We start from the raw sequence: 23,780 nt of genomic DNA, 5'->3' as shown, positions 1-23,780 counted from the left end.
TTCCTGGAATGACATAATTCACAACTGCTGACTGCAATTTTGCTCTTTTTTAAGGATGTTACCATGCCTACAAAAGTCAGACCTAAAGGTCACCGTCTCTGAGAAAATGACTTTCTTCTGGCCAGTTTTCTGAGAGCTCCTTTGACATCCTTGTTTCTCAGGCTATAAATTATGGGGTTCAATATTGGAGTTACCACGGTATAGAACACAGATATCATTTTATCCTGCTCTTTTATGGTCTTGGAATTTGGCCGCATGTAGGTGAATATTCCTGATCCATAGAAGAGGACAACAACAATGAGGTGGGAGCCACAGGTAGAAAAAGCCTTGAGCCGCCCCTCCCCAGCCTGCATCTGGATCACAGTGGAGATGATATTCCCGTAGGAGACCAGGATCAGGGAGACGGGAGCCAGGAGGATGGCCACACCCATTGCAAAGATGGCCATTTCTGTTCTGTAAGTACCTGCTGAAGCCAGCTTCAGGAGGGCAGGGGGTTCACAAAAGTAGTGATTGATAATGTTCTGTCCTTGATGAGGGAGTTGGAAAGTAAAGGTGGTATCTACCAGAGCCACTACTGCACCACTGGCCCAGGACCCTGTGGTCAGCTGGAGACACACTTGCTGGTCCTGATGGTGGGGTAGTGCAGGGGCTTGCAGACCGCCACAGACTGGCCATAGGACATCGCTGCCCGCAGAGCACCTTCTGTGCCCCCGACCGGAAGGAAGACAATGACCTGTGTCATGCAGCCCACGAAAGAAATAGTTTTCTTCTTCACCAGGAAGTGGACCAACACTTGAGGGACAATGCTGGTAGAGAAACAGAGATCTGCAAAAGAGAGGTTTCTGAGAAAAAAGTACATGGCGTGTGAAGTTGAGAATCCGTGAAGATGAGAATGAAGATAAGCAGGTTTCCAAGCACAGTTAACAGACAAATGAGGAGAAAAAGAATAAACAGCAGGGTCTGGGTCTGTGAGTCCTGTGAAAGGCCAAGGAAGATAAATTCTGCCACAGAAGTGTGGTTTTCTTCTCCCATTGAGGTTTATGCTTGTTTCCCTGTTTGGCACAAACAAAAGTAACAAACTTTGGGTTTATGCTATTGGGCTTCCCAGGTAGCTCAGTGGTGAAGAATCTACCTGCCATGCAGGAGACACAGTTTCAATCCCTGGGTGGGGACGATCCCCTGGAGAAGAAAATGGCAACCCAGCCCAGTATTCTTGCCTGGGAAATCCCATGGACAGAAGGAGCCTGACAGGCTATTATCCATGGGATTGCAAAGAGTTGGACTGACTTAAAAGAACAACCTGTAGAAGAGGCTCATTTAAAGCCCAATTTAAAAGCTAATTGGATATTTCTAGCTTTCTGCTCTCCAGCTTGTTCTAATTGATACTAAGTAGAATTTATTCTTATTAGTTGGCTACAATTTAAATCCACTCTATTTTCCCCCCAAATCTCACAGTGCCACTTATTTACAGATAAAATATGATGTTGTTAAAACCTTCTTGGGTTTTATATGTTCTGCTATGAAGATATTAACAATTTATGTGAACTTTACTGAATGGCTATACACAGATTATTAGGAAATGACTGTGTATACTGTTAGGATTATCACCGTGTGTAAAAACAGTACCACTAACTGTTCAAAACACTATATGTTAAATTATAACACATGCTTGAAAAACATGAAACAGGTTTCAGGCATCAAATTTAATTTGACCTCTTAAGAAACAGCAAACTTTTCTTGGGTTTAAAAATATAGCCTTAGCATATCAATACTAAGGACAATTCTGTTTGGATTAAAGAATATAATAGTAAAACTAAAACAACACAAAAAAGGAAAAATAGGTTTAAGTTGTGATATATGATTAGAATTAGACTTGAAAATCACAAAAGCCTTCTAAAACACCTTGAAGGAAAAGTGTCGAATTTACAACATAAATGGAAAGACTTCAGTGAGATAATAGCATCATGAATAAATTTAAAAGATAACCTACAAACTGAGAAAAATATTTGAGGGAGATATCAGACAAAACTTAAAATACTTTACTACATTATGATTCTATATAAAACACTATGAAAATTGTTGAGTCTAAGAAATAATGGGCCAAGGACATGAACAGACTATTTACAAAGAAAAAAAGGCAAATAGCTACTAACTACAAGAAAAAAAATTCAATATTATTATGACTAAGTACAATGACAACGATGAGAGATACAGCTTTTACCTGGGAAATTAGCTGAGGTTTTAATAGCAAAAGTGACAGCAAAAAATAATAACTAGTATTTTATTGAGCATTTAACACATATCAGGCATTACTTTAAGGGTTTTATATGATCCTATTGTCCTGATAACATCTTGAAGTAGACACTGCCTTATTTTTCAGATGAGAAAATTGAGGCACAAAGAGGTTAAGTCACCCAATTAATAAATGGCAGAATTCATTAGCTCTATAATGTATAATGAAAATGCAGAGAAAAGTCAATTTTGTACAATGTAAGTAGGAAAGTTAGTATAGTATCTCTGAGAAACAATTTTGTCATATACATTAAATGACTCAAATGCTCATATGCTTTGACTGGTTCTCAGTAGTATGGATAAGGAAGAAACTATTTTTTACCAGTCCTTTCTCCCCAGGAGGAGTAAAAATCTGATTTGTAATGTGAGGCTGTTGATTGGTCCATGTTTACTACTAGGTAGAGTTATTGTGCTTTAAAAGGCCATGCTCACTTCTCTTTCTTCTCTTCTTCCTGAGAATGGACTGTTAAGGTTCCTTACTGGACCTTGAACAAGGTCACGCTTTAGAACTTTACTTGCTCTATTCTTTCATTTTTAACTAGTTCCTTGGTGTACTCATCATCACTTTGTTCTTTTGTATCATGCCACCAGTCAGAGTAATACAATGATACAATATGGATTTAAGCCATAAGGGAACTTTAAAAGAACTTTAGACTAGACCAGGTAACCCAATCCATGCTCCTCAGAGCTCTGAACTTCAGTGGCTTTAGAGACTAGCCTGATTAATAAAAAGTGGCATCTTAGTTTTCATTATTTCATGTTTCTTTTGTAGAATTCTAAGGGGAGGAATGATTAGGAAGAGAGTAGTATTAAGACCTCCTAAGTCTAATATAAGACCTCCTAAGGTGGCTGAGAGGAGCAACCCCACATCCAAGGCAAGGAGCAGTGGCTGCGCTTTGCTGGAGCAGCTGTAAAGAGATACCCCAGGTCCAAGGTAAGAGAAACCTAAGTAAGATGGTAGGTGTTGTGAGAGGGCATCAGAGGGCAGACACACTGAAACCATAATCACAGAAAACTAGCCAATCTGATCACAGGACCACAGCCTTGTCTAACTCAATGAAACTAAGCCCTGCCGTGTGGGGCCACCCAAGACGGACAGGTCATGGTGGAGAGGTCTGACAGAATGTGGTCCACTGGAGAAGGGAATGGCAAACCACTTCAGTATACTTGCCTTGAGAACACCATGAACAGTATGAAAAGGCAAAATGATAGGATACTGAAAGAGGAAATCCCCAGGTCGGTAGGTGCCCAATATGCTACTGGAGATCAGTGGAGAAATAACTCCAGAAAGAATGAAGGGATGGAGCCAAAGCAAAACAATACCCAGTTGTGGAGGTGACTGGTGATGGAAGCAAGGTCCGATGCTGTAAAGAGCAATATTGCATAGGAACCTGGAATGTTAGGTCCATGAATCAAGGCAAATTGGAAGTGGTCAAACAGGAGATGGCAAGAGTGAATGTCAACATCCTAGGAATCAGTGAACTAAAATGGACTATGGGTGAATTTAACTCAGATGACCATTATATCTACTACTGTGGGCAGGAATAACTTAGAAGAAATGGAGTAGCCATCATGGTCAACAAAAGAGTCTGAAATGCAGTACTTGGATGCAGTCTCAAAAATGACAGAACGATCTCTGTTCAATGTTAAAAATTTTTTTAAAAATAAGTAAATAAAAGAAAAAAGGACGGGGTGACTGAACTGAACTGAACTGAAGCTTAATATCTTCTAACACCCCCCAAACATTATCCCAATTTCTAAATCCAACTCTAGGAGTCCATTCTAAATAAATACTCTAAATTTCAGAAAATATTCACAAGAAAATACATTCTCATATCATATAGTGAAATAATGCTTAAAAGCAAACATTCAGACATAATGAGAGCCGAAAATAAACCCCCACATATATGGTTAATAAGATGCCAAGAATATATAATGGGGAAAGGATAATCTCTTCAATAAATGGTGTTGGGAAAACTGGATATTCACACACCAAGGAATTAAATTGGACCCGTATCTCACACAATATAAAAATTAACTCAAAATAAAGACTTAACTCCTGGAGGAAAGTATGGGGGAAAACTTCTGGACATTAGTTATGGTGATGATTCCTGGATATGACAGTAAAAGCACAAGCAATGAAGGCAAAAGCAGACAGGTGAAAGAAACTACATCCAAAGGCCTCTACATTCCAAAGCAAACACTTAACAAAATGAAAAGGTAACCTATGGAATGGGAGAAAATATTTGCAATCCATCTACCATAAAAAGTTCATGTTTAAAGTATATAAGCAAATCATACACACAATGTCAAAAGAGCAAATAACACAATTAAAATATGGACTAAAGAACTGAAAAGACATTTTTCCAAGAAGACATACAAATGGCTAACAGTTACCTGAAAAATGCTCAACATCACTGATCTACATCGAAATGTAGGTCAAAACCACAATGATTACCTCATCCTTGTTAGGATGGCTATTATTAAAAAAACAGATATAATAAATGTTGGTAAAAATGTAGAGAAAAGGGAACACTTCAACACTGTTTGTGGGAATGTAAACTGTAGCAGGTATTATGGAAAACATCATGAAAGTTTCTCAAAAAACTGAAAATAGAACTATCCTATAATCCAGCAATTTTACTCCTGGGTATATATCCAAAGAAAACAAAAACACTAATTTGAAAAGATAAGTGCACCCTGATGTTCATAGCAGCATAATTTATCAATATATAGAACAAATCTTAACATCCAACACAAATGAATGGATAAAGAAGATGTAGTATATACACACAGAGGAAGATTACTCAGCCATAAAAATAATGAAATTCTGCCATTTGCAACAAGATGGATGGACCTAGAAGGTATCAAGTGAAATATGTCAGAGAAAGACAAATACTGTATGACTTCACTTATATGTGGAATCCAAGAAATAAAACAAATGAAGGAATATAACAAAACAGAAATAGACTCGCAGTTCTTGAGAACAAACTCGTGGTCACCGAAGGGGAGAAAGACAGAGGGAAGAAGTAGGAGATTAAGAGGAACCAAATACTGTGCATAAAGTAAGTAAGCTACATGGATATATTTTACAGTACAGAGAGTATAGTCAACATTTTATAGTAAATTTAGAGTATAATCTATATGTTAAAACACTAAATCATTGTGTTGTACACCTGAAGCTAATATAATATCATAAATCAAGTATATCTCATTAAAAAATGGTTAAAGAAAATGTTGGATATACACACAGTGGAACATTATTCACCCTTAAAAAGAAGGAAATCCTGCTATTTGTGTTGACATGGATAAACTGAGAAAACTTTATGCTAAGTGAAATAAACCAGACACAGAAGTCCAAATACATAATATCACTTATATGAGAAGTATAAAATAATCAAACTCATAGAAGCAGAGGGTTGCCAGGGGCTTTGGGGAGGAGGAAATGGGGAAATATTAGTCAAATGATACGAAATTTCAGTTACACAAGATGACTTCTAGAGATGTACTGTATAGCATAGTTCTTGTAGTTATTCAAAGAAATATTTCCTTTTCCAGTTATTTTTGAAATTCCACAGGGAATAACTTACCTGTTCTCAGCAGGCTCAGCTTCAAAGTCAAGTCTATCATTTTCTTTTTTCCATTTTCTTGTCTAGGTGTTATCTGAGCCCCATTTCTTCTATACCCTACAAATAATGATTATCAATAATGATAATGAGGACAATAATCTTCCATTGGTGTGAGAGAGAGAAAGAATATCTTCCAGGTGGTGCTAATGGGAACGAATCTGCCTGCCAATGCAGGAGATGCAATTTTGATCCTTGGGTGGGGAAGATCCCCTGGAGGAGGAAATGGCAACCCACTCCAGTGTTCTTGGCTGGAAAATTCCATGGGCAGAGGATCCTGGTGCATTACAGAACATAGGGTTGCAAAAGAGTCACACACACACACACACACACACACACACGCATATTCAAAATGTATAGAAAATACTGAACAAAATGTTCCAAAATTTTGAGAGCAGTTTACTCCAGGTACTGGAATTTTGGGTGGCTTATTTTTCTTCTTTTCTAATACTGTGATGCTTTAAAGTTGTTCTTTAAAAGGCCACATAGTTACAATATAGGAAAAAATATGAAAATAGGAAAATCTTAGTATTTAACTGAGGATGCTTTAAACTAAAGTCATTTTACTACTTCTACTTTCAGTCTTGATAAAATAAGTGGTATAGAACTAGCCATCTTGCTGGAAGCAAATATAAAACAAAATATATAACAATCATTTTTCAGATGTTGGACAATAGCCAACTCAGAATATAATCCTGTATAAGAAGATTAGCAAAGGTGAAAATAGATTGAAGTCACCCAATGTATATTGGAGAGTGGGGCAAACAGATTTGAAGTATGTAGCATGTACATTTACCAAAATCTCTCTGGAAGATAATCTCAAAATATTACAAAATTCTAAAATAAGCTTATCTTTTTTCTGAACAATGCTAATTTTAGGTCTTTATATTTTGGAAATCATTATAGATATTCAAAATCCTTGTCTCAAAGGATATTCACATATAGAATTGTTTCCAGAAAAAAAGAAAGCACTTAAAGCCTAACAATGGGTGATATGTTAAATAACTTCTAGATTTACTATTTAATGTAATCAATTAAGCACAGAGAAACAGGTAAGAGTAAAGATGTCTGAGTCACACAGATGTAAGTTGGATCCTTTTCCCCTCATTTCTTAACTCTGTATCCCTGGACAATTTAAGTATCTCTTGCTTGCATGTGACAGTTTCCTAATGTAGAATGGACATAGCACAAATTCACTGTATGATTATAAAGATTAAATGAAGAACTTAATGGAAAATAGTTTGCTCAATGTCTGGCAACTACATTAAAGAAATGCCTGCCTACCATTAGGGTGAGGATGATGATGCAATAAACCATTGAAAGGTAAGTAGATCTATATTTTCCATAGGAAGATGTCTGACACTGTTGCCTCAAAAAAGTAGGCTGCAAAATAACATGTGTGTGTGTGTATCTCAATGAACCCTTTAAATAATACCCTTATCACATTGATAAACAACACACAGCAAAACTAAGAATTCAGGTAGAAACTGTACAGTACATATGAAGAATGGTTATCTATCTAAGGTGGGATTTGTACATTTAACATACGTGTATGTATATGTGTGGGTTGGGAAGAAGTTGGTTTAATCTCCAAGCAGAAAGAGAGAGTAATAAATGAGTGAAAAAAAGGGTCAAATAAGATGAAATGTAGTATCATTTATATCCCAAAGAAGATCAGGGAAAATTATTCTTTTACACTCTAAATGTTCATGTAACTTTGTCAATTTGACTAAATAATTCTCTTAAATACAGATAGAAAATGAGGAAGCAGAAATGGATGGGGAAAAATATTAATGGGAATATAAATTAGAAGAAAGTAGGGAGGGGAGGCTGAGCATAGAGGACAGGAAGCCAGAGATGTGGAGAAAAGCAGAAGGAGGAAGGGGCCACAGGAGGAGATCTGTAAGTCTGGCTCTTTTCCCAAACAAAAAAGACAGGCAGTGAACCTTTTATACCTCGGAGGCCCTAATGACATCATAACCAGTATGGTCTTTCCAGATATCTTCTCTTAGTGAGTTAATCTTATGTACACACAACTGCGAATTTGGGAATGACTTCTTGTCATACACAGATAATGATGCTATGTGTACCTACTCAGTCAACTTCACAAGCAATATTTCACACAAACGCACAGACAGCTACACATCACAGATATAGTCACATAAGTATTTTGTATTCTTACATACTTACTCTCATAGCCCCCAAATCTCTACCATAACAAAAGGAGTCACAGAGTAAGTATTGGGCCAACTGGATACTGACTGAGGTCATATAGGAAGTCACCGTGCCTGACTCGTATGAGAAGATTATTGGAATATGAGGCATACGTGTGATGGCCCAGCAGTGGAGGCTAGAGTCCTCCTCCTACTGGAAGGACAGCGCTGACTGTAGCTTTCCTCCATCTGCTCTGACTCATCAAGGGGATTGGAGGCGGCAGTACTAGCATTCCTAGATCAGTGTATCATACAATCAGGCTCCTTCACATCTCCTACACCCAGAGCATGTTCACAGACAAGAAACTCTTGAAGGGGCTCCTCAAAGCAAGATTCCCAGTATTCTTCCCGCTCCCTGCCTACTCAAGAGGAGATGGTAGAAAAAAATGCAAGCTGGGGGAACAGTGAAGACCAAAGGGTTGATAGCAGAGGGCAGGGGTGAATAAAACATAGTTGTTTGTTAACAGCAAGAGAGAAGTCATGTGACCTTTCTGGAAACAACTTCATCCCAGAAGGAGAAATTTTGGAAGAGGATTTGGGGCTGGGATTCTTGAGGAGAAGACTGGAAATAGAATTGCCTTCGGGAGTCTAGCAAGAAAAACATTAATGGGTAAGAGTGACAAAGCTCATTTTCCCAACACCATGCCCACAACCCAGTCCCCAACCTATATTGCAGATCTGTAGACTGAGGTCAATCAGAGATTTTCCTACTCTTACCTGAGAGCAGAGAGAAAATAGAAAAAGGCTGAGGAGTCATTGGAAAAGGAAATGAGGATCAAGTGCCAGAGGGAGTGAGTCCTATAGCCTGCATAGCCATTCTTGAAGAACATCACCAGTTGTATGTAGGCGCTTAAACAATACCTCTCAAAGTCTGCACTTGAGTCATCCTGTGAGTTTTACTCCAACCCAAGCTTCCCTGCTTTACTTAATTCAAGGTACAAATTCCCATTCTCTTATGTCCCAGTTCTGAACAGATGATTTTCCTTCCAGGGAATATTTAAAGGTGAGGTCCTGAAAGTGATGTAAACAGGGCAATCCCTGGAGTTCAAGAACCCTCAACCTTTTTACCTTATTATCTTAATACTTTCCATCCTTTGAGACACCCTAGGGCATTTCATGTTATATTTGAAATCACAGACTAAAGCCTTCAAATCATAATCATCTCTCTTTTAAATCTTATAATGTTATTCAAATAATGTTAGCACATATAGGCTCAGAGGTTCATAAGTCATCAAAAATTGTATCTTGTATGATAATTAAATAGAAATGAAAATGAGCAGATACTGGATTATGCAGATGCCAGCTTTCTAATTGAGTTATGCAGCTTGGTTGAAGGGCTTGCATTTTCGTTTCAATTTATGGTTGTTTAGGTGCCATGTGATCACCTTAAGTGGTAGAGTTTAATTTGGTTAGTGCTGTCTGATACCACATGAGAACAGGGTGTGCTGTTATATTAAAATTGTATATTTTTACTGAACACAAAGTCAAGCTTTTCTTTTGTGGAGAAAATTTACAATCAAAAGACAGTTTTGTAGAGTGAAACTTTAGCTTTGTTTCTTAAACTATTAAGACTGGTTTGACTATGTGAAAATGGAACTCCTGCTACAATTCTCTCAAGCTAATGAAAAAAATGTAAATATTTCTAAATGAGGATTACATATCATCTAAAGGCCAAGCAATGCATGGTGAAATAATGGAAGAATCAAGCTATCAAAGGATAGTATAGGCATATAAGATTCAAGAAAATGTCCTGAAGCTGTTAGTTCTCCAATCATAGTTCAAGTGGCAATTTCGTTTCAGCAAGACATCATCTGTCACATTAAGGAAATGCTATTAATTTGAATTCTGTAGTTTTACTGGTTTGACTTAGACATTATTAGTGGTTTAGTTGAGGTTTCATAGAACATATAAAAGTAACTCATTAAAAATAAATGGATTTTGTTTTGTGACATAAATATGCCGTGATCTACTTAACTATATTCACGTTAATGGACTTCTGGGCTATTTCCAATCTTTAGATATTAACACAGTGCTATGATGAATAATTTTGAACACATATCATTGTGTGCTTTTCAAATATATTTGATGAGTAAGTTTCCTGAGGGTTAATTGCTGGGTCGAAAAGTATATTCCTTTAAAATATTAACAAATATTGTCAGTTGCATTAATTTATACTTTCATCAAAATTGCATTCAAGTTCCTATTTAATTATATCTTTCCTTACAGTTGGTATTGTCATGCTCTTCAATTTTGCTAATTCATTAGGGAAAAAACCCTCACTGTTATTTTATTATATAATCTTCAATTATATTTGAGGATGAGCATAATTTTATATGTTTATTCATCCCTTTCTGTAAAGGGACTATTTACTCATTTTCTCTTATTAGGTTGTCAACTTTCTTTCTGTTGTTAAATCAGTAACTACTGTCTGACTCTTTTGCAATCCCATGGACTGTAGCCTGCCAGGCTCCTCTGTCCATGGGATTTCTCAGGCAAGAATACTGGAGAGGATTGCCATTTCCTTCTCCAGGGGCTCTTCCTGACCCAGGGATTGAAACTGTATCTCCTGCGTAGGCAGGAGGATTCTTTACTGTTAAGCCACCAGGGAAACCCTGACTTTCTTTAACTGCTTTGTAAGAACCTCGAATATTTTGAAAAATTGACTCTTCAATTTCCTCTCAGAAATAAGTATTTTTCCATTTTGTTGGTTGACCTACTTTATGGATTTTTATATCACATGTGTTTTTATAATTTAGTCAATCAGTCTTTAATATTTAAAAGGCCTCTATTTATATTTTAAATCATATGCTTTATAAAAATATTAATTTCTTTCTTCTAAGATTTTCATATTTTTGCTTACATTTATATCTTGCTCCATCCAGAATTTATTTTGATATAAGGAGTGGGATAGGGGCTTCTTAGTTCTTTCCCCTAAATGACTCTGTCACAGAATGGGAAAGAATATTTGCAAACCATAGGCTGATAAGGGTATTTAGAGCCGTATGCGTGTTTTCAGAGTCCTTCCATGCGTGTTTTCAGAGTCCTTCCATGTTGTCGCAAATATCAGTACTTAATTCCCTTCTATGGATATAACACATTTTGCTTCTTCAGTCCTCAGTTGGTGGACATTTGGGTTGTCTCTAACTTTAGGGTATTTTGACCAGTGCTGCTATGAGTATTTATGCACAAGTATTTGTTTGAGTTCTTGTTTTTAGTTCTCTTTGGTGTTTACCAAGGAGTGAAATTGCTGAGGCGTATGGTAGTTCTATACTTAACTTACTGAGGACCTGCCAAACTTTTTCACAACAGCTGCACAAATTTACATTCCCAACAGCAATGCATGAGGGTTCCAATTTCTCCACATCTTCAACAATCCTTGTTCTTATCTTCCTTCCTTTGTGTCTTTATTATTATTATAGTTATCCTAGTGAGTGTCAAGTGATAGCTCATTGTGGTTTTAAATTCCATTTCCCAAATGCCTAATGGTGTTGAGCATTTTTCATATTCTTCTTAGCCATCTTCTTTGGAGACATGCCTTTTAAGTGCTTTGTGCATTTTTACTTTATTTATTTAGTCCACTTTAAAATTAGGTTGTTTGTTTTTGTCTTAAGTTGAATGAGTTCTTTATACATTCTGGATACTAAACTGTCATCAGCTATATGGTTTGCAAATATTTTCTCTTATTCTACAGGTTGTCCTTTTCAGTTTCTTGGTTAAAACAGCACAAAGCTCTCCTAATTGGATTCCAGTTGTCTTTTTCTTGATTAAACGTGCAACTGTTTATTGTAAGCTTTTGGTATTTTCCAGAGTCTAGATAAGGGTTTTCTTTCGGACAGTATTTGCCATTTTTTCTTTTATATTTCTTTGGCGGAATGGCCCTTTGGGATCCTCTATTTTACTGTTTCACTCTTAAAATTAATTTTGGACAGAACTTTGACTATCTTAGTCATCTTTACAAAGAACCAGTTTGGGATTTTGATAATCTTATCATGTTTATATTTTGTCTATTTCATAGATCTCCTCTTTTGGATTTGAATGTCCTCTGCTACTTCACACCTCTGCCCCCAGCAGCTTTAATTAAATGCATCACTTCATTTCTCCTCTCCTGTCTCTCTCCTCTCTCTCACCTCTCTTTCTTTTAATGAGGTGTTACTTACACACAGTGATGTGAACCAATCTTAAGTACAGTTCAAGAAGTTTTTACATATGTGTACAACTGCATAACAATTATGTAGGTCAGAATGCAGAACATTCACAGATATCAAAATGTGCCTAGTCAACGCTCCTTCAACAGTAACCATTATTTAAGATTCTAAAAGCAAAGGTTAGGTTTTCCTGTTCTTGTGCTTCAAATAAATGGAATCATGCAGTACATACTTCTTTGTATGTCTGGCTTCTTTTACTGCACATCATGCTGTGAGTTTCATCTGTGTGGTTGTATATAGCAGCAGTTCTTTCTTTTAAAAGTATTTAATAATATTCCAGTGCTTGATTGTACCACAGTATATCTTTTCTGTTGTCTGTAGAAATTTATATTGCTTCCATCTGTGGCTATTATGAATAGACTTATGACATCCTTGTGCATATCTTGCAATAAATATAAACATGCATCTCTACATGGTATATATTCAGGAAAAAATTTACTAGGTTGTTGGAGAGAAGACACATGCTTAGGCTAGTTTTCAAAGATACTTCCTGATGAACTTTTTAAATTCATTGTACCAATTTATGCTCCCATCAGCAATAAAAATTTTTCCACATCCTCAGTCATTTTATGGATTTTGATGAAGGGTTAGTGCTATTTCACTACGGTTTAAATTTATACACTCTGGTGGCCAATTATGCTGTTCCTGTGCTTATGAACTATTTTCTATATTGCAAACACATATTCAAGTCTTTTACCCTTTTTAAAAACTGGAATTCCCTGACTTTTCTAATCAATTTGTAGAAGTTCTTTACATATTCTGGGCATCACATCTATAGCTTACCATTAAATTATTAAAATACTTTGTGTGTAAATGAAGAAAGTGTTGTTAAATGTTAATAATTAGAGGATCTAATTATTTTCTGAGGCATACTACATTTGCATTCTGCAAATTATAAAATTCCTCAAAATCATACACAGACTATGTGATAGACCTGGGGTTGCAACCTGATAATTTTTTCTCCAGAAAACAATACTTAATTGCAAAATACAACACTTCTCCAAAGAGAAGACATGTTAGAAGAACTGGTACCACCCTAATGGTTCAAGTTCTCCTGAGCACTTCAGCGGCTCCAGAGGCTGCTCCTGGTATCCTGGTATTTAGCTCATTTAAAAGGAACTATTGTTGCACAATATGCCCCCTGATCAATAAGAATTTTGGATAGAGCAGGAGGACACAGGAGATGTGGGGATTCCCTTTCCTGCTTTGTCCTTGATCTTGACTTCAGAGATTTTACTGAGCAATTTAACTTGATAACACAATATCCCAGTCTCTGCTCTTCTAGTTCTGCAATCAATACACCTGTAGCAATTTCCCCCTCAACAGTGAGATGTTTTTACTGGCTTTAATATGCTAATATGATCTTTTTTTTCTCCACTGTATGAAAAAATGCTGATATAATTGTTAAAGGGAGGAAAAGAGAAGGTATGAGTTGAACAAAGGGGATAACTTGGCATATATTGGGAGTGAACTGGTTTAAATCTCTGCATAGATTTGATTTTTAAAATTCAACTATTAATAATTTTGTCCTAACAGTCTGATTCTTACTGCTAAATCTTCTGGCATAGATCTAGGCAAGGTTTTTTCCACAGTGAATTTACCTCATCAAACCACAATTACAATGTCAAATTCTTTGTGACGAGGAATTGTGTTCTCACCTGATGGAAACATAAGCAGAACTTCCATGGGGATTCTTACACTTCTCATGCTTCTGTTGAGCTGGGCTTGGAAGACAGTAAATAGGTATGGGAAGTAGGGACTAGGTGATTTTGAGCCCAAAAGATCTTAGGCTCAGAAAATTAGTATTTTGTTGTTGTTGTTGTTGGTTCCTATGGATTTCCTCAGTATCCTCTTCCTAAAAGAAATGTCAGATTAGACAATGGCTGGCTCTGTGACCCTATTGTCCTGTTCCACATCCAGTAACACATGTCATTTTTAGAGAATTGAACCTACCATCTTATGTTGAATCTGAGGAAAAGGCAAAATAACACAAGAGAACGATTGACAATAAACATCATTTTCTTACAAAGGCTTACTGACCCTAGGGGCAGATTTGCAGTCACCTGGGGGAACATTTTCTTCTCCATGCTTGCATGGGAGAATAATATGCTTTTAAAAACAAATCAAGAAAGGTCAGAGTGTAGCCCTCTAATGCTGCACTCCCAGGGTCCATGAGAGCTGCTACCATTTGACAGTTCACACTCATCTCTGACTCCTGCTACTTTGGCTCAGGTCAAATCAATTCCAAAAAGGTGCGGTAATTATTTTTATACCAGGATTTATCTTATTTACTCTAAATAAGGATGATTCAGTTGAGGTTCCTGCCCTTGAACATCATACAGTTTCAGAGAAAGAAAATAATTTCAATATAATTCATTAAGAGTTATGATGTTATAAGTACACTTATGTATCTAGGATAGACTAGTTTGAGAATGTGTGTGTATCTGTGTGTGTGTGTGTGTGTGTGTGTGTGTGTGTGTGTGTCTGTTTTGTTGGGAGTGGCTGGGAGTGGGGAGTGGGGAAAAGGTGTGGGTCAGAAAAGAAAATGATCCAAAATAATATTTTTTCCCAAATGGGATCTTGAAAAATCTATAGTAGGTGAAGAAGTCATAGAAATTACCAATATCCTGTGATTGCCCATTCAATAAGTTAACCACTGATTGTAGGCATCACTTTGAACTTTGCAACAAGTGTTTAGTTCTATGCTATCTACCTCTTTGAATCAAAACAGATAGATATTTGCTTACCATTTAATTTTCCCTGAGATCTAATCACATGATTGATACAGTTGCACTAGTTTCTATTCTGGAAATGATGTGTGGCAGAGAAATTAGTCTAAAGGACCCAAACTGAACTATATCCTGGAGACTAAGAACCTATGAAGTAATAACTTACACTAAATGGGTGACAATTCTAAAAGTATCTATCTTAACATAGCTTGTGTTCTCAAAATTTATTTTTATGTCAGCTATTTTGACAACAGACTCTATATCCCTTTAGAAGCAATTCTATATCAGTTTGATGTAAGTAATTGTTAGGTGATACAGAGTCACTTGACCGAGTACTTTCATTCATTAAACCACGATATGCTGTGAATCTATGATGTTCTAGGGATGACTATGGAAAACATCCTGATGTTGGGAGGGATTGGGGGCAGGAGCAGAAGGGGAGAACAGAGGATGAGATGGCTGGATGGCATCACCGACTCGATGGACATGAGTTTGAGTAAATTCCGGGAGTTGGTAATGGGTATCCATGACTTTATCACCAACAGAAATTAGAAGTATTTTAAAATAATATTGAAGTTGTTGAAGTTACCTCAAAATCATATTTAAGCTCATCATTTTGAAACTTAGGTGATTATTAGATCTGCCTAAGTTTTAATGTATTAAAGAGCCACACGTATTATTATGTCACATAGTTTTTTTCCCCAAAACTATTTTGGTAACTGTTTCATTGGTAATCTTATGTATTCTATTTGATGTATGTATTTTTCAATTTATTTTTAATGTGATATATTTTTTAAAATACTTTGAATCACCTTTACCAAACACAAAAATGACTGGTAGCCCAAAACTTGCATAGGGTTCTAAACTTTAGTCTTAAGTAAATTTCTTTCCTTTCTATTTTGCAACAGCTCCACAAAAAAAATTATTATTGTTCCCACATTATTGCAAGTCTCTCTAGGCTTTCTAAACAACTCGACTAAAAACTATGTGGTCAAATCATTTTTATTTACTTCATGAAACATAATTTATTGAATAGAGTTCTATGCTATGTCTTTTAAAGAACACAAAAATGAAAAAGACATAGACCAAGTTATCAAAGGAGATTTTAGTCTCTGAGAATGTAGAAATATAGTGCAAGATGTGATAATGCAATAATAGGCGAGAGATGATGGACTGGAAGTGGTGGATTAGTGCTGTTTAATCTGAACAAAACCAGACAGGGTGCTGGCTTAAAATGGATATTACATTATAATGGTGTTTTGGAAGTTCACTGATGACTAAGATTTTTATTCAGGAGCTCCAGTTGAAGTGGGGGACAGGATTGTCAGAAAGATTATAGCACACGCAGAGTTATCCCTTGGTTTCCTAGCTCTTTCAAAAGAGGTTATTTTGTCAGAGGGAAAAATATCAATTCTACAAGGTATTTTGGTTCTTTTTCTTATACCTTGGTGAGTGAGTTTTTTTTTTTTCAGGGAAGAAACAATAGGAAGATTTGTATGTTTGAAAAACTAAAAAAAAGTATCTACACCATCATGAGATGGGGGAGGTATCACAACAGCAAAATAAGACTCAAATGTTTTTGCTGATAATAAAGAGAAATTAAATTTCATGACTTTACAGGTGAATTCAATCTATTGTTTTTATCATTAGAAGTATGATGTTCAGATAGAAAAGATGATGAAGATGATTCTTTTGATCTACCATATGCTTGTCAGATGACACTAGAAATGAATGTACCATCTTATGAAGTATTAAGTTTTGCAACATTGAAAACATTCCAAAAAAGCAGTATAGTCATCTTCTAACAGCCTAATAAAGGGGATTCTTAAAATGGTTGGTATGATTGGGGGCAATTTCTAAGCCTTCCAGCTCTGAATTGTATAATCTTATAGGCTATACCCACCTACATATACTGTACAGTGACTTCACACTGATAAAACCATGAGACAGACAAATCAGACGCAGGTGACAGAATTCCTCCTTCTGGGACTCTCTGGTGACCAACGCACCCAAGAGCTGCTTTTCACCTTATTCCTGGGTGTCTACCTGGCCACCGTGCTTGGAAATCTGCTTCTCATGTTCCTTATTCAGGCTGACTCTCGGCTTCACTCACCCATGTATTTTTTTCTCTGCAATCTGTCTCTGGCTGACCTCTGTTTCTCTACCAACATCGTTCCTCAAGCTCTAGCCCATCTGCTCTCCAGAAGGAAAGTGATTTCATTCACACGCTGTGCAGCTCAGCTTCTACTATTCCTCATTTTCGGGGGTACACAGTGTGCCCTGTTGGCGGTGATGGCCTGTGATCGACAGGTGGCTATCTGCAACCCTCTGCGTTACCCTAGCACCATGACTTGTACGGTGTGCATCCAGCTGGCTGCAGGATCATGGGCCAGTGGCATTCTGGTGTCTGTGGTGGACACCACCTTCACACTAAGACTGCCCTATCAAGGCAGCAATAATATTGCTCATTTCTTTTGTGAGGCCCCTGCAATGTTGATCCTGGCATCCACAGACACCCACACTTCAGAGATGGTCATTTTCCTCATGGGGATTGTGATTCTCCTCATACCGGTTTCTCTAATCCTGGTATCCTATGGCCGCATCATAGTGACTGTGGTCAGGATGAGGTCAGCTGAGGGCAAGCTCAAGGCATTCTCAACCTGTGGCTCCCATCTCATGGTGGTCATCCTTTTTTATGGGTCAGCAATTGTCACCTACATGACACCAAAGTCTTACAAAGAACAGGAAAAGCTGGTATCTGTGTTCTATGCAATGGTGACCCCCATGCTTAATCCCCTCATCTACAGTCTGAGGAACAAGGATGTGAAGGGCGCTCTGAGGAAAGTAGCCACAAGGAATTTCCCATGCAGGTTTGGAGTTTTCCACTGACACCAAGAACCTCCTGGTTGTCTACTTCTAAGTCTGGCTGAATAGGTGCCTCTGCAAGATTGGAATATGGTAACTTTCATCCTTGGTACTTGTCTGTGGACCCATGTGCCATCCTTTACCCAGCACTTCCTCTGTAGAAGAAGAAGGACAATAATTCATGGAGTATTAGGAAGGATGCTCTGCTTCCTTCTGGTTGGTCTTTATTTAAAAAATCACCCAAGAAACACTTCCATTTTATATCAATAAATATATCAATGAATTATCAATAAATTCTTATCAATACTTTCCACAAAGCTACGGTGCCCATGTCCCAAGTCTCCTCTTTGCCAAGAGTCTAGAATTGAAATATGTCACTGACAAAGTCATAAAGGGGCAGCAAAATTTGTTGAGGGATCTGCAAGCTTATGAAGAACAGTTGATGCCATCCAATCATAATGATGTTACCCCCCCAAAAATCTAGAAACAAAAATTCTTTGGATTATTCAGAGTAGTTTCCCTAATCTGTCAACATCTACTTAACTTGGGATTCTTTTACACCCTTTCTGTCAAGTAACTCCCATATCCAAGGTGGATAGTTTGAGATTAAGGCAGTTTTCCATGTAGTGAATCAGTTTTCCCCAAATGAGGCACAGACCAATTATGGTAGCAGAGGAAGTCCTCAAATCATACCCTTCTAAACATGGGTACTTTACAAGCAAATGGAGGATTTAAAGCACCATTTTATTTTCTCTCTTTCTCACTAAAATAAAAATTCCATGAGGCAAGAAATTTGTTTTATTCACCCATGTGTCTTCAGGGTCTAAATAAGGTCTGACATATGCTGAATAAAAATTTGTTGACATTTTGAGTTCTTAAATTTTTGAAAGTTAGATTCTAAACCCAAAGGTTTTGAAAAAAAAGTGAATGAAAGAATTAAGCAAACTCTACTATTTATTATCACAATTATCATTAATTTATCTCCTAAACAGAAAGATCTTTGAAAGTTACTGGTGGAGTTTTTGGACATACAGAAGAAAACAAAGCATAAAATTATAAAATGACATGAAGAAGTTCAAGAAAATTAAAGCAAAAAAGAAATGACAAAAAGTAATGAAGTTGTCAACCATCAGACTGCTAATCTGTGTAAACTAATATAGCATCCTCAGAGACATCGGTACCCTAGACCCAGAGAATACTGGGCCTACTGAAGTTCTTTATTGCATCACTCATGTTCTTTCATTCATTAATGGATCCCAGTGAAAGTCCAAAGTCCCAGTGTGTATACTGTGGCTTTTGGAAAGAATAGAGACCAAAGATGTATTTGAGGAACTTGCTTTTCTTTCCTTTGTCTATGTGTTCCATCCCCTCAGTTTCCATCTAAGTCAGTCATAGTTTCTGAAAGCCCAAGGTCCTGCGGATGGCCCGCCTTAGTGCAGCCTTTACTTCACTATTCCTCAAGCTGTAGATGATGGGGTTCAACATGGGAGTCACCACGGTGTAGGAGAGTGACAACAGCTTCTTGCTCTCAGGAGAGTTGCTGGACCGGGGTCGAAAGTATGTGAGGATGGCAGTGCTGTAGAAGAGCGAGACAACCAGCAGGTGGGAGGAGCAGGTGGAGAAGGCCTTGCGCTTCCCCTCGGCTGAGGGCATCCTGAAGATAGTGGAGAGGATGCGGACATAGGATCCCAGGATCAACAAGAAAGGGAAGAGGATGAATAGGACAGTAGCTGTTAGAGCTTCCAGTTCAAACAGAGAGGTATCAGCACAGACCAGTGTGATGACAGGGGGGCTGTCACAGAAGAAGTGGTTCACCCTGTTGGGGCCACAAAAAGGGAAGCTGAAAATCCATGTGGTTTGCACAGTAGCCACTGGGAATCCTGAGAACCAGGAGGCAGCTGCCAGCTGGCCACAGGCCCTGCGACCCATGATGACTGGATAGCGCAAAGGGTCACAGATGGCCACGTAGCGGTCATACGCCATGGTGGCCAGGAGGCAGCACTCAGCAGCTCCGAAGAAGAAGAAGAAGTACATCTGGGTAGCACAGCCAAGGAAGGAGATGGTTGTGTTCTGGATGATCAGGGTCCCCAGCATCTTGGGCACAATAACCAAGTTGAAACCTATCTCCAGGAAAGACAAGTTCCTGAGGAATAAGTACATAGGACTTTGGAGGGCAGAGTCAGCTGTAGTAACCAGGATTATGAGGACATTTCCCATCAGGGTAACAAGGTAAATGGTCAAAAAAAGGAGAAACAACAGAGCTTGTAGCTGAGAGGACAGGGATGAGAAGCTCACAAGAACAAACTCACTGACAACTGTCCAGTTTCCCCACATCATTCCTCTGCTCAGGATTTCATTGGACAGTCACACTCCAGGAAGGTGGCAGTCTCCATATGCTATTTAGACTCTATTACACCCTTAGAAAGGGAAATTCTCATGGCCTCTTTCTTCATCCTCTTGTTATTATTGTTGAAGCCTAAACAGCTATACTTTCCAATGTTAAAAACAAGTCTGACTATGGGATTCACTTTTTTTTTTTCTAAGAATATCAACAATTTTTTTTTCAGACTGAACTGAGGCATACCATGTATATCTATACATGTCCTGACTTTTCTTTACTCAATAGAGGATGGCCAAAGTCACAGCTTCATTTTTGTGCTTCTATCCTATCTCTCTTCAACAGTCAGTAGGGCCAAAATAGAAGCCAGGCCAACCATTTCTGAAGAGAAGGGTCTTAATGTACAGAAAGGTGGTGAGGGCATGTTTTCTGCAAAATGAAAGAGGGAAGGAGAAAGTCAAGGAAAGTGAGTTACCATTACCAATGATCCCTCAGGAGGAAACCTGAATGTGTCCCAATTTGGAGCCGCTCATACTTGGGAAGAGTTCAGTATACTGGAGTAATCATTTCTAAACTCAGACAATTGTAGTTTAAACAAGATGAATAATATAGGACCTGTGGCTTATCTTAATCACAGGACTAAATACCCTGCATGTGGCTATATGTGATCAGACAAAGAGAACATAGACTCAAAATACTGTCAGACCATAGGCAGCATCCAGGTATGTTATGTATGAACCCTTTCATTAGCTTCTACTGGTCATCTTGTGTCTTGACTCTCAGGAAACATGAAACAAATTTTACACATTAATAAAGACAAAATCCAGTATGCAAGTGTGACTAATAATGTTAAATCCTGTGAAAAAGAATCAGACGGTTTCACCGTTGTATCAATAATTAAACTTCAAAATTGGAACTCTGAAAGTTTTTTTGATGGCTACAAAATTAAATGAAGGATTAAATCTAAAGCACGTAGCATGGTGACTGGCCTATAACACACACTCAGTGAATGCTATTCATTATAATTATAATGATTTCAAGCTAGATCTACCTTCTAAAATCTACTTCTTATATAATCTATTGCCCCAAATTACTAGCCTTTTATTTTCAATCGCTAAGAGAAAAAAATAATTTATTAAATAAATATTGATTATCTTTAGTGTGCCCAGAGAGTGCTCTAAATATTGAAAAATAATATACTAGTAAAAAAAGCAAACAAAAATCTCCACCCTCATATAACTCACTTTTTAACAGGAAATGTGTGTTATATTAAGTTATGTGAATAGAATGTTTATTATGTTAGATGATGAGAAGAATAAAGCAGTGGAGAAGACAGGATTTAGGCTGTGGGGTGTGTCACAGAAGGTCTCACTGAGAAGGTGATTTTTGCGTAGAGTACTGAGCAGGTGCAAGACATGAAGTCAAGGTGGTGAAACAAAGAGGGAGGTAAAGAGCAAAAATAGGGAGAAAGAGTCTTTTAAAAACTTTTTCCTGATTCCTATTCATTTAAAATCTCTCAAGCTGGGCATCACTTACTTTATAGAAACTTTTTTGAAATCTTATTTATTTTCATAGTAAAAGTGAACATTTATTGGGCACCAAGTCAATACTAGACAGTACTATGAGTGTTTTGCAAGTGTTATGGTTTTTTCACAACTACCAGAAGATGTAGGAACTATTACTAGTTTCACTTTACATCCAAGGAATCTGAGGACCAGAGAAGGGAGTAATTTTCCTAAAGTTAGGCAGCCAGCAAGTGTTGGCATCTGACTCCAAACCATGGGCTTGCCTGTTAGGTGGCACTTTCACCCCCTCTCTGAGAATGGAAATGAGTTTGAACTCACGGGTGAGACTAAGCTGGAGCTCTAGGCATAGGATGGTAGCAAAGGAGAAAAGAAGCAAGATTACTTCTAGGAGGGCAGAACATTTCATGGTGTTAGCACCACTGCAGACCTGAAATACCTCTTTCACTGTCCTTATCTTAGAATAATCCTGAATATATGTCTCCATCTCATAGTCTATGGGGTAGATTCCTTGAGAGCAGAAACTGTGTTATTCAAATTTTTATTCCAACACCATGCAAGGCAGATACCCAGTAATTTGTTATTAATTGAAGAATGAAGAAGATATGAAAATAATTAGGGAAATACCTATATGGCAGTGGGTAGGCACAGTGAGCCACATTCATAAGGAATTTAGACACAAAAGACAGCATACAGCAACAGTACAGCCTTAGATGTAAAGACTGGTGAGTCATATCTTCCTCCTGCCCAACCTCGCCACCCCCTCCTCCCCACTTTCATCTACCTCATTTCAGGAAATGATGCCACCTGGCTGTGTCCCCAGGAACTGGGTTAAAAATTCTTCATTCATCCCCCAAACTTGATTATTTTTCTTCCTAAACACTGATTCAACATCACCTTCTCCATCTCTATCACCATGGCTTTAGGTTCTGGCTCTTATTTCCCCTGGCCTAGAATCTTATAGGAACCCGACTCTATCTCATTCTCTTCGATCCATTCTTGACTTGTATGTGATCTGACAGCAGCTCGAACAAATTTATTTACCTGCTAACTCTCTTTCAGTCACTCCTTACTCTTCTTGGAATAAGTAAAATTCTTAAAAGGTCTTTTTCTCTGATTTCTGCTTATTTTTCCAGTTTGAAAACCCCTACAGAGCTGATGCTCTAATCACACCAAATTACTTTCTGTTCTGTGCACACATGGTTTTCTCTCACCTCTCCTTGCCTTTCTGCCTGTGGCTCTCTACTCTGGGAACCTCTTCCTGCAACTATGTATAACTTTCTGCTAATTCTTCAAGTCTCAGTGGAAACATCATTTTCTGTGTGAAGTTTCCCTGTCCTCCCTTGGACAGATCAAGGGATTATTCTTTTACTCTTTTAACACGATTTAAACTGCTATTAGAGCATCTTTATAATTGTGTATGTGTGCATCTATTTATGTTATATAATTATTAACATCATGAGGACAAATGTATTCATTCACCACTGTATCTTTTGCCACTAGCAGAGTTCTTAACTCTAAATGCTTAATAATTAATGTAGCCTAAGGTTTCACTTTTTTCAAAGCAGGTTGATGATACTATTGGATCTCTAGGTGAACCAATAGTTATATAAGGACTGTGTGTGTGTGTGTGTGTGTGTGTGTGTGTGTGTGTGTGTTTCCTAGCTGATAGATTAGATTTTATCTTCCAAGTTATATTTGTTTTGTTCATTTTTATTTTTGCTGTGTACTGACAAGACACTTGTAAAGTTTTACTCCATTATTACAGCATTGCATTACTTAGTGTGCCATAAGTGTCTGATTCACTCACATATTTAATCAAAATATTTCTTAGGACAGAGCCAAGACTCTAGGGCACATAACTTAAAGCTTATTCCCAAATGGTTGGAAACAAATTTTTAATCTCTACTCTTTAAACAAATAGCAAAGCTACTTTATATTTTTATCAGTGACTTTAAATCATTTTGGACATGGTTGGGTATAAATAAA

General features: G+C 37.5%; 2 protein-coding genes and 1 pseudogene across 2 annotated transcripts; 1 reads left to right on the top strand and 2 right to left on the bottom strand.

The window, feature by feature from the left end:
* Window positions 1-89: 89 nt before the first annotated feature.
* LOC136174795 (olfactory receptor 2D3-like) lies at window positions 90-1,074 on the bottom strand (annotated as a pseudogene).
* Window positions 1,075-17,006: 15,932 nt separating this feature from the next.
* Window positions 17,007-17,954, top strand: LOC136175923 (olfactory receptor 2D2-like). The gene has a single exon (XM_065946110.1). It carries the CDS (start codon window positions 17,007-17,009, stop codon window positions 17,952-17,954), a length of 948 nt encoding a protein of 315 aa, XP_065802182.1.
* Window positions 17,955-19,319: 1,365 nt separating this feature from the next.
* On the bottom strand, window positions 19,320-20,267 carry LOC136174740 (olfactory receptor 10A4). Its single transcript, XM_065944925.1, has one exon. It carries the CDS (start codon window positions 20,265-20,267, stop codon window positions 19,320-19,322), a length of 948 nt encoding a protein of 315 aa, XP_065800997.1.
* Window positions 20,268-23,780: the final 3,513 nt, after the last annotated feature.

This window comes from Muntiacus reevesi, chromosome 9 (genome assembly GCF_963930625.1).
Source record: "Muntiacus reevesi chromosome 9, mMunRee1.1, whole genome shotgun sequence".
In the NCBI taxonomy this organism is placed as follows: Eukaryota; Metazoa; Chordata; class Mammalia; order Artiodactyla; family Cervidae; genus Muntiacus; species Muntiacus reevesi.
Note: the sequence above shows the minus strand (reverse complement) of the source record. Positions and strands in the feature narration are given on the sequence as shown.